This window comes from Lactuca sativa, chromosome 3 (assembly GCF_002870075.4).
Source record: "Lactuca sativa cultivar Salinas chromosome 3, Lsat_Salinas_v11, whole genome shotgun sequence".
In the NCBI taxonomy this organism is placed as follows: Eukaryota; Viridiplantae; Streptophyta; class Magnoliopsida; order Asterales; family Asteraceae; genus Lactuca; species Lactuca sativa.
In genome coordinates this window covers 153478148-153490694 of record NC_056625.2, presented here as the reverse complement: position 1 = coordinate 153490694, position 12547 = coordinate 153478148, and the positions used below count along the sequence as shown (strand labels likewise).

Here is a 12547-nt window from a genome sequence, read left to right as displayed (position 1 = left end):
TAAAGCACGACGATCAAAAAATGGGATTCGAATTCGATCGTGCAAGATGTCTAGTAAAATTTCTATTTGTCCCCATAAAGGGAATAATAATCTCTTAAACTATAATTTGCTTATATAAACAAATGAAGGACAATTTTATAAAATACATACAAATAAATATAATTTTTCTAAAAAAAACATTTTTATCGTCACATCCTGTAATTTAACATCAATAAAAAATCAAATTAATTTTTTTTTATATAATTAACTAATTAGTAAAAACTATTATTTGAAAACTTCAAAGTTCATTTGTAAGTTGTAAATTGTAACTCATGAAGCTTCTATCTTTCTTCCCCAATTCACACTTCGTAACCCATCCACCCGACACCACAATCCACAAATTAACCTCCGATAAACAACCGCATCTCCGCCGGAGCACTAGCCCTAACCCTAACCCTAACAACCTCCGATCGTCTTAATCTCGCCGGAAGATGGTGGTTCCGGTGGTTAAATTCCCAATATTCTTATGCGTAAGAAGTCTAAGCGTATTAATACTGATCCTAGTTCTTATATGGAATGTTCACTACAGAGGAGGATTGGCTCTTTTCTCCAAAAACAAAGCTCTACTCTTCAACGTAATTCTTCAATTCCCTTTCTATTTATATAATCTTTTCCCTTTTTATATATATATAAAACTATTAGGGCTTGAGTTGGTTTTAGTTTTTATGATATGAGAAATGTGTGTATGCTAATTAGGTTATAGTTTATTATTATTATTATTATTATTATTATTATTATATTTCAAGTTAAGTATTTACATAAATAAAGCTGTGTTTTTTGTAGGTTCATCCTGTTATGATGGTGACTGGTCTTCTTTTGTTGAATGGGGAAGGTAAAGTGTACTTTTAATTATCTCCTAATATGAATTTTGTTAGTGTAAAATTTGATAATTTTCATCGGTTTTTTAAATTTTGTACAAATTACAAATATGATTATTGTAATAAGAAAAAGCAATTATGATAATTTTTTATATTATATGTAATTCAAATATGTAGTTAGAAGTTAGAACACTGTTATAATTATTATAGAACTTATTATTTACAAAAACTAAAGATTAAGCATACTAAAAGCTTATTACAACCCAAATAAGATTATAATAATAGTAATAATTAAAACTTTCTAGTAATGTTTAGAAAATAAAATTATAAATTAATTAAAACCATAAAATTTTTAAAACAAAATGTGTGTAATTAGAAGTTTTATAGATAAAAATGGGTTATATTGTAACTTTTCTTTCGATTTCAATATGGAATGGAAAAAACACCAAAATTACAAAATCAATAGCCCATTCCATTCCAATAGTTTTTTTTTTTTTTTTTTTTTTTTTTTTTTTTTACTTTTTCATTCCAATTGAATGAACCGTTCCACTCTATCACTGGGTTATATTATAACTTTTCATTCGATTTCAATATGGAATGAAAAGTTATAATATAACTCAGAGATGGAATGGAATTGAAATGAACAATTCCATTCCATCTCTGATTCCATCATGCCAAACACTACCACAACAATCAGTAATCCTAATTCCTACTTCAAAGTGAATCATGATTCATGAATGCAGCTATGATAGCATATAAAACAATATCAGGAACAAAGACTTTTAAAAAACTAGTTCATCTCTCACTCCAATTCCTAGCATTCATACTCAGTCTAATTGGTTTATGGGCTGTTTGGAAGTTTCACAACGATAAAGGAATCGGCAATTTCTACAGTCTACACTCATGGTTAGGTTTAGCTTCCTTACTCCTATTTGCAATTCAGGTTCTTATTTTCCACTCTTTTTTGTATATAATAACTTCAAATATTAAAGGGTTAATCTCATAAAAAACCTTATATTTTATGTTTTTACCGGATTAAACGTCACACTTTATTTTTTTATTTTTTTTTTCCTGAAAATGAGTTTGCACCTTTTCATTTTTATTGATCTGAACCTTTTAGTCATTTTTTTTGAAAAAAATGTAAAATGTGAGGGATTTTTCGGAAAAAAGTTGGAAGGTTGAGGGGTTTTTTCGGAAAAAATGGAAAAATACAAGGTTTTTTTAGGAAATAAGTAAAGTTGAAGTTTAATCAGGAAAAACATAAAATATAAGGTCTTTTATGAGATTACTTTTAAAGTGTGAGGGTTTTGAGGGTTTTTTTCAGAAACAGTTGGAAGGTTGAGGGGGTTTTCGGAAAAAAAGACAAAATTGAGGGTTTTTTCGGGAAAAATGAAAAAATACAAGGTTTTTTTTTTTTTTTTTCAGGAAATAAATAAAGTTGAAGTTTAATTTAGAAAAAACATAAAATATAAGGTTTTTTATGAGATTAACCCAATATTAAAACTATATAATCTTAGAAAACTATTTGATTGTAGTGGGGTGTTGGATTTGCAACATTTTGGTGCTCATGTGGTTCAACGAAATTCAAAGGTTCATTGATGACATGGCATATGTTTTTTGGAGTTTACATATATACCCTTGCTTTAGCTTCTTGTATCACGGGTGTTTTAGGAAAAATGACGTTTCTTCAAATGCACAAGATTATTTCACATTATTGTGTTGAGGCGATTTTGGTGAATGTTTTGGGTGTTTTGATGGTTGTATTGGGTGGTTTTGTGATTTTTGGTGTTGTTTCACCTACAAATGGGAAAGGAGATGTTGTTCTTGGATCTATTGAGTAAGTAGGAGTCGAATCTTCATTTAATTTTTTAGATTTTTGAGTAAAAGTGAAGTGAAGTGATGTTTTTGTTTGGTTTTGGTATTCAGGCTAGAAGAACAAGCAATGGTATGATCCTAAAGTACATGGATTTTGGTCATGATGATGATTTTCAGAATTTTTGGAACAACAGATTGATGTTGATAGATTGAATTCTTTAGAAACATGTAACAATATAAGCTACTCTGTTGATGAATAGGTTAACTGGCAACACATGTTTTGATTGTTTTCATGTTTCCTATCAGTTATTACTTGATTCATCTATGCAAGTTTTGGTCAGATTCCAAATTGAAACCCAAAGTTGTGTGATTAGTAAATTAGAAGAGTTCATAACCCAATGTGTGCAAGAAGAAAAGGCTTCAACTTCACCGGTTAAAAGTTGGAATAATGACATAAAAAGCCGTAAGTTTTGACAGAAAATGTCGGTTTTACCCTTCGTCAGAATTTTGGTTTGTTTATACCACAAACTTGTCATTTTTTTGTCGGTTTTGCCCTTTTTACCTGTAATAGCAGGTTTCCAGGTTACCATTAATTATTTTTTTGCGAGAAAACCTTTAAGTTTACAAATATTTTGCAAAAAAACACTTAAGATTATAAACATATAAAATATAAACACATATTCAAAATTTGAGAAAATTAAATAGTTTTTTAAAATAAAATGTCAAAAGTTTATATCAAACTAATATAAGTTTTACTGAACTTATATTATGAAACCAAAACTGAAATATATTTTTGGTTTTAAGCATCGTAAATTTTATATTGATTTGATATAATTTTTTATATTTAAATTTTAAAAAAGTTCTTTAATTTTATAAAAATTTGAATTTATTCCTTAATTACTAATTAAACTTTTAAAATCAAAATTAAAAAACGTCTATTAGTTAATAATTAATTATGCTAAAATAGTTAAACATATGGATAATATGAGATTAATTACATTCAATTAATTTTTTAAAAGGAAAATAAAAATATTTTATATGTTTAAAAAGTTTATATTTTAGAAATAATAACGTATCATATTTTTTATATGTTTAATAAAATAATAATATTATCATTTTTTTAATATCATAAACATTTTAAACATAAAAAATAACATAAACATTTTAAACATATAAAATATAAATATATTTGTCTAATTTATTATATAAATATATTTATTTTACGAAAAATATAGTACACTATTATTTTTGAAATACAAATCATTTAAACATATAAAATATTTTTATTTTCCTTTTAAAAAAATTAATTAAATGTAATTAATGTCATATTATTCATATGTTTAACTATTCTAGCATAATTAATTATTAACTAACAAACATTTTTTTAATTTTGCTTTGAAAAGTTTAAGTATTAATTAAAGAATATATTTAAATTTTTATAAAACTAGGTAACTTTTTTAAAATTTCAATATAAATAGTTTATATCAAACCAATATAAAATTTACCGTACATATAGCTAAAAATATGTTTCAGATTTGGTTTCATAATATAAATACAATAAAACTTATATTAGTTTGATATAAACTTTTGACATTTATATTTTAAAAACTATTTAGTTTTAGCAAATTTTGAATATATATTTATATTTTATATGTATATAATCTTAAGGGTTTTTTGCAAGTTATTTGTAAACTTAAGGGTTTTTTTTGAAAATAATAATGGTAATCTGGAAACCTATTATTACAGGTAAAAAGAGCAAAACCTACAAAAAAATGACAAGTTTGCGGCATAAATAGGGGTGTAAATGAGACGAGATAGCTCACGAGAAACTCGAGTCCGACTCGGAAAATACTTGAAATCGACTCGACTTTAATCGAGTCGAGCTCGAGCTCGAGCTACTCGAGTACCTTATTGAGCCAAGCTCGAGTAGTAAAATACCCGGCTCAATAAGCTCGCGAGCTTAATTGAGTATTTATAAAATTAAATTTTTACCCTTTATATACTTTTAAATTATTAAATATTTCAACACTTTTAGCTTTTATACGACGATTAGGGAGTAAGGAATTAAGTTGCACTTAAAAACTTTTGAGAATGTTTCTTTTTCGTGTTTTGGGTGTATGAAAATGCAATCACATAGATGGTTGGTGCTATATTGACATTAGATGGGTTATTGTGAATTTTTTGTTATTTTGAAGAAAGTAAAAGCATGTGAAATGTTTTTAATTTGAGATGATTTTAACTTTTTTTTTTGTTGAACCGAACAGAGCTCGCGAGCCGAGCTCGATAGTATCGAGTATTTCGCGAGTCGAGTCTGAGCTTCAAATCTAAGCTTGAGGCGAGTTCGAGTCAAGCATCAAGCTCGAGTATTTTAGGCGAGTCGAGCTTCGAGCTTAGTCAGCTTAGCAGTACTCGACTCGACTCTTTTACACCCCTAGGCATAAACAAACCAAAAATTTATCGAAGGGTAAAACTGTCATTTTCTGTCAAATTTAAGACTTTTTATGACATTATCCCTTACAAGTTCAACAACATGTAATCCTGTTATGTTCATGGAATCTGGATTTAAGCAGCTTCAATATGACTTTTGGAAAAAACTAAACTATCAACAAATCGATAATTAAATCCACAAACAAGCAAAGCCCTAATTTGTTCAGAAGCATCGTTTTCAAAAGTAGAAAATTCAGATCAAACACTACGTAATAAAACATAATTAACATCAATACGTACCTTAGAAGAATTTATTTCCTGCTATAATGGAAAAACGAAGCGATAAGTGTTCTCAACGATCCTTCATTGAATATTCTCTTCTCTCACGATTTCCTAAAGGAAAACACACTCAGATGCTCAATATAAATAGTCTTTAATCATCAATCAATTTAAACAGACATTAGAGAGATGTTTAGGGTACTGAATGAAAGGCAGATTCGACGGGATGAAGTCCGACGATGTCACTACGCTTTTGAAATTCTAAACGAAGCGCGTTGTTTATCAGACCTTCGATTTCGTTTTCAATCACCTTCGATTCTTCCATTATCTCTGTTCTGAGAGAATTTTTGAGAACATTGTTCTGTAAATGAAATGCCGCCAAAAGCTAATTCTCCAACAAATCAATTTCAATTTAAATGGGCCTACCATTTTAGAGCCCATACAACTTTATGAGCCCATTTAAATTGAAAGTTCTCTAATGAAATATAAACTTTTTAGTTTAATTACATTATTATTATTATTATTATTATTATTATTATTATTATTATTATCACTGTTGTAAAAATCCTGAATAGGTCCTGATTAATCTCTGATTAATCCGTAGGCGTTACTCGACCGATTAGAGGGCGCCTAGCGATTAATCCTTGCATACATAATGAGTGAAACATTATAAAACGATGAAATTTTAACATTTTGAAGAAAATTTATTTCAATAGAAACTATTTGAGGCATGATTAGTGTTGTATTAATCATATTAGCCTATTTTATTATCATATTAGTGGTATTTACGAACTTTGATATGATATTAGTCATATTAAATTTTTTAAAATTCAAAAAATTAGCAATTAATGGTTCCCGATTAATCCTCTGATAAATCTCCGCCTAGCCGATTAATCCCTTAACCCCAGTCCACCGATTAGCTAACGTCGAGCACTTTTTACAACCTTGATTATTATTATTATTATTATTATTATTATTATTATTATTATTATTATTATTATTGGAAATACCAACTTTTATAAAAACTCACCCAAAATAGAAAGCAACTATCGGGATGTGAGAGTCAAGCATACAAGCATATTAGAGATAATTAAAACGTGAATGGGTAAGAACAAAAGTCTTTCCGATTACAAGTAACACATTTGCATCTGCACTTAATCCATTGATAAAGATTAAGACCGATGAATATGAAGCGAATGGTACCTTGATGAATTCGAACCCCAATCTTATATATGATGTTAAAAAAATCATACTTTTACATCTTTAATTAAATCCAATATACATTCTTCCATGATGTCGGTTCTTTTTTTTTTTTCCTATTCTTCCATGGCAAAGATGATATTAACCCTTTGGCTTTTGATCCACATAGAAAGTTACTAGACAACCATATAACATTCACATGGGTATGTGGCATATTTGATCGGTTATTTCATGATGGGGACTAAATATAAAGGTCAAATTCCACCCTATTTACCATATAGCCAAAAAAAATAGTTTATGGACCATTTAAATCAAAATCTAAAAGTTTGATGGGCTACGATTTCATTTTCCCTTTAAACAATTTGTGTTTTTATTTGTAAAAATACATATTAAGATATCTAGTGTGAAAATGAAGTTCTAGAAAAGGGTTAATGACTTTCAAGAATAAAGAATAATGTACTTTGCCTCGTGTATATATCTAGTTAGTGGAGTACTTTTGTATATGATTTATTATTGAACAATCATGTTTAAAAAATACAAATATTTTGTATATGATTTATTATTGAACAATCATGTTTAAAAAATACCAATATGATAGTGTATTGTAGCTTAAAGCTTATTTGACTTCTAAGGTGGCATCTTTGGCAACCCTTATATCTTCAATGATTTTCCAATCATCTTCCCAACCAACATAAAAATATTTGGAAAAAAAAAATTCAGATCTCATCATAATGCCCTATAAGAACAAAAATCAAAATAATGTTAAAATCCATTCCAAGAAATAAAACAAACATGAATTTGAAAACTCCAAATTTGAAATCAAGTTTTTGGATTTGGTGGATTCGCTTTTTTAGGAGAAGGAGATTTCTTGATTGATTATAGTAACAAACTAGAGTTCATTCACGTGTTTATATGTTGCAATATTAGGCAAACCCATAAATCGATCATGTGTTGAGATTTTTGCGTCTGAAACAATCACAAGCCCAAAAATCAATTTTGAACTCAGAATGATATGTTTGTGTTCATTTGTTGGGTTCCAGTAGCAAACCCAAAAATCATTCACGTGTTAAAGTGTTTGGAAATCAGTTAAACCTAGAAATCATTCATGTCTTTATGGGATCAATTTTCTGGATCTAAAGCAAACAAAAACCAGAAAAATCGATTTTTGCTAATTTTTGAAGGTCAATTTGTTTTGTTTTGTTTGTTCTTTTTTTTTTTTTTTTTTTTTTTTGCATCTTTAAAGTTCGATTTTGCATGTTTCAGGGGAATGATTTAAGAAGAAGTGGGAGAGAGATAGATAGAGATATTGTGCAAGATTTAGGACATTGAGAAGGGGAGATATAGAGATAGAGAAAAATATATAGGAGTGTTAGCTCATGGTTGCCCGAAAAGATGATCGGAAAATTGATTTTTGTTAGAAGAAGGACCGAGATTCAAGGTCACTGAAAAAAGCTACCAACAATACGTGGTCGTGTTGATATTTTTCAACATGATAAAAAAATTCGATGGAAAGTCATATACAAAAACTTCAGTAACTAAATATGTACATGTGTCACAATACTTTAGTTTACAATCAATATACCTTAGAAAAAAAATCTTTAGATTATCTGGTAACAAAACATAATAACTTTATAAGCTATTATTATAGTGTTTTCCAAATTCTTGTTATACATGTAAAATGATCGAAAATTGAAAGATATTGTATTCTTAAGAATCATATTAAAGTGATACTGATAATCAACATATAATCCTAACAACTTGATACAATTGATTATTTATTAGAAATTGATTCTAATAAATATTCAATAATATCTTATAATTAACTGGAAATTATTTATTTCTTGGAAATAATAATTTTCATCAGCGGGCAATATAATATATCATATGGTGTGATTTATTAAGTCATATATAACATTTTGGACTAGGAACACTCTTTTGTATTTTAGCGAAAACCAAGAGCTTTTAACTTATAAAGCAGTTTGAAATTTTTGTAAACTTTAGATACTTCCTTTTTCTTAAAACTGTATACTTCTATTGGCTAGACTAGATATGGGATTTTGATTAAACAAATGGAAAAGTAAGACATGTCTAAAAGCATGGGGGAACACATAGACTTTAGGGGATATGATGTGCTTAAAGTGCTAATGACATACATATAAAGATTTGGATTTATAAAGTGAGAAAGGCTTTCATTTCGTTGATACCAAAACCATAACATCCTTAGAGGATACTTACTTTCTCTCTTTTGTTCATCTCATCAAGATTACTTGTATGCTTTTACTCTATTAAAGTTCATACTTTGGTTATGAACTTTAAGCTTAAGAGTTTTAAGAGTTTAAAGACTACATCGTTAACTTGGATTATTATTGGTGTCTAAAAGGTTCTTATATTTTTCTACAACTTCCAAGGCTACCCTTGATGATTCAAAGACTACAAAGGTTGTTACGTTCTTCTTCTTCTTTGGTTGTTGTTTTTTCCAAACTTTTTAAGAAGATCCATGGTTAGTTATAAACTTGTTTATGTTGTTCAAAATATCAAAGTCTTCCGTTGCTAAATATTATGTTTTTGAAACTAATTGTTTAAAAAAAAACTCAGCAATTGGTATCAGAGTCATCCTTGCAGGTTTGGTTGGATTTTATGATTTTTGTAAATTTTTGTTTTTGGAAAAGAAGCAAAACTTGTTTTTGTAAGAAAATGAGTTCATATATATTTTCTATGACAACTTTATAATTGTTATTTTATATGACAAACATTTTCATAAATATATTTTTTTTATTTAAAGTTGTCTTGGAAAAACAAAAGTTGTTTTTATGTATATGATTATATGTATGATGTGCATAAAGTAGCAAATGGCCATTGCGTTGTTGTGTTTGTTGATTTGTTAAAAATGGTTGAAATATTTATTATTCATATGGTATGTAATAATTAAATAGATTAGTTTTCTTTTTTATTTTTGTAAGTAATAGATTAGTTTTTAGAAATAATTTATTTGTATAAAAATGTAACAAGAAATGAAGATGAATCCATTTTTTGAAAACAAATAGGTGATATTCGCAACTATAAAGTGTGTAGGGGAAATTGCAACAATTTTTGCAAATTGTTGCTAAAAGTGTTGTTGGTGGTAGTTTCCTTAAGGGCTTTTGGAGCTAATGCAACCTTTACTAAAAGTGTTGCATGTTGCTGATATGTTAACACTTTATGGAGTTTTTCCAACTTTTTGCAAGCAATTGATGTTTTCTTAAGTAGGAGATTCAATAACAACATTACTAGAAGATTTTAGTCCCTTGTTTTCTCTTTAGGAATGGACATCGCTTTTTGTGTTTGATCACAAAATGGCATTAGATGGTTGGTTTATACACATATGTTTTATGTATGCTTGTGTTGTTTATTTTATGCAATTATTATGTGTGGTTGATAAATTAGTTTTTCACATGCTAAAATAGTTTTGAACAAAATAAATTGAAACGTCCCAAAAATTAAGACAAAAAATTTCATTTTACTTATAATAAAACCATCAAATCAAACATGTTTTATAAAACCAACATATAATCAAAGTGTAACCCAAATATCCAGATACATCAGAGTTAATTAGAAATGCGAAACAATATGGTATGTGCGATGCGATCATCCCAAGTTCTTCCCTTTGGATTCGGAAGTAACTGAAACATAAACTGAAAATCGTAAACACGAAGCTTAGTGAGTTCCCCAAAATACCACATACCATACATATCAAACATATAATGGGCCCCGCCTGACAATGAGCCCACTTGGAACAAATCTGTCAGTAATATGAGATGGGCCCCGCAACATCAAATTCATCAGCCCCCCCCCCCCCCCCCCCCCCCCCCCCCCCCCCCGCGTGCGGGTATACATACAAACACATAAACACATGCAAGAATCACAAATATAAATAACATACAAGATATTCATCAGGCCCCGCCTGGTATACATATTAGATATCATACATGCAGAGTCACACAGACAACTAGCATCATAATCAATATAAACCATGGGTCGGCTGTAACATTCATAAATTTCACGAAACATTTAAACTTTTTAAACAATCCAATTCATCACATGTTTACAAAAATAGTTTCCAAAACATGTCCATTATCAGAGTTTTCCTAAAATCAAAAACAAAACATGAGGAGGTGCACGATCAAGCCTTTCCGAGGTACCTGAAACATAACCCAAAACTGTAAGCCCAAAGCTTAGTGAGTTTCCCCCCAAATTACCAACCCAATACAGAACCAATATAATAATAATAAACAACATGCATACTGATCCTTTAGTCTGACTGGAACGCCCCACCGGCCTATAGTCTACCTAGTACGCTCACAGAACCTTCAACATGACTGGTACGTCACATCGGGCCTTCAGCCCATCTGGACCGTTCTATGGGCCTTCGGCCTGCTTGGTAGCCCCCACTGGCCTTCTGTCTATTTAGGACGCACTGGGTCTTTTGGCCTTCAGCACAAAGTAGGTCCGCCTTAACCTAACCACACATATACCATGTCGACAAACACACACACACACGCATGCATATATATATATATATATATATATATATATATATATATATATATATAACATATAATCATAAAATTAACCAGCCAATAAAAAACAGACAAATCTTATAGATCACTAAGCATAGCATCATCCTCTCTACCAGGATACATATCTAATACTAATAGATCACTACAATACACAATCATACAATTATCAGGATAATAATCCAAAAAGGCTTGACTTAGTGCCTTCTACCCAAAAGTGTTGGATTAGTGTCTAAGTCCATAACTATTTTGGTATGTACTTGACCCGATGGTACATGGTCATTTTGGGTTGCCTTCACCAAAGCAACTTGATAGGATGAATAATGGAGAGAAAGGATTAAATATGATTTATTAATATATTATGAGAATAATATATTAAAGGAGAAATCATATTTTTTAATTAATATTAGTCAAGAATTAATAAGAATTAAGTTTGTGACTAAAAGACATTAATTAAACTAAGGGACTAGAACTGTCAATTGTATGATAGTTGAATATTGAGCTAATGGACTCCATATTAAAGGGGTGGACGAATTCTATGGGGAAGCCCATTAGAAATCGTCCAAGGCCTTTAAGGAAGGAGCCCATGGGTTGCTTAGGGCTTAAGCATCAAAATTAGGGTTTCCTTGTTAGATAACCCTAATAGCCTCACTATTTAAAGAACCTTTATGCCCCAAAAACGTGGCTAAGCTTCCTTCTAGGGTTTCCACATGTTTTGGGCAGCCTCCTTCTCTTCTCTTCTTCATCCTCTTGCTCTTGGTGTTTGTGAACCATTAGAGGAGTGACATTTGTGACTCTAAGCTTCCTAAAGTCAATACAAGAAGGATTTGAGATTGTTATTGCTACATAACAATCAAGGTATGATCTAAACCCAAATTTGTATGTTATATTGATTATCATATGCTAGATATAGGGTTTATAGTCTTGGATGAATTGAATGTACAATAGAGAAACCTAGATCCAAGCATTAGGGTTTGTATGAGCACATAGGATGTTCTTATGGCCAAAACCCATCAGTGATATCAGAGCCTAGATTGGTTTCTATTGTATTGATGCATATTTGATCGAAATCAGCACTGAAAATCGAATTTTTTTTTTTGCTTATGAGTGTTTGACTCGCCGAGTCACTTGGTGCACTCGCCGAGTCAGCTGTGCTCGACGAGTCCAGGTCCAGACTCGACGAGTCAAAACGTCTGACAACTCATATTCGGATTTTCTTCCTGTTTCTGCTTTGGATAATTACCATAAACATGTTTTTGTTATAAAATCCGAATTTTATCAATATTTGGTGATTATCCTTACCTAAATAGAAGATAATTGTCAAAATTTAGATAATCACTTGTTTTATTAGATAAAGTTTGATTATTTGTAATTTAGATTTGAATTATCTTGTGAAAAAGTTTTAATTTTTCCCCT

The 12547-nt window shown here is 29.7% G+C and overlaps 1 protein-coding gene across 2 annotated transcripts; it reads left to right on the top strand.

Annotated features, from left to right (window-relative positions):
- Window positions 1-236: 236 nt before the first annotated feature.
- Window positions 237-3033, top strand: LOC111896331 (transmembrane ascorbate ferrireductase 2). 2 transcript variants are annotated; one of them, XM_023892342.3, is made up of 6 exons: window positions 237-614; window positions 823-871; window positions 1601-1800; window positions 2393-2447; window positions 2529-2694; window positions 2784-3033. In XM_023892342.3, exons 1-6 carry the CDS (start codon window positions 471-473, stop codon window positions 2806-2808), a joined length of 639 nt encoding a protein of 212 aa, XP_023748110.1. In that variant the 5' UTR covers window positions 237-470; the 3' UTR covers window positions 2809-3033. The 2 variants fall into 2 exon arrangements, with proteins under 2 accessions (XP_023748110.1, XP_023748109.1); XM_023892341.3 differs by having other exon boundaries at window positions 251-614; window positions 2393-2694.
- Window positions 3034-12547: the final 9514 nt, after the last annotated feature.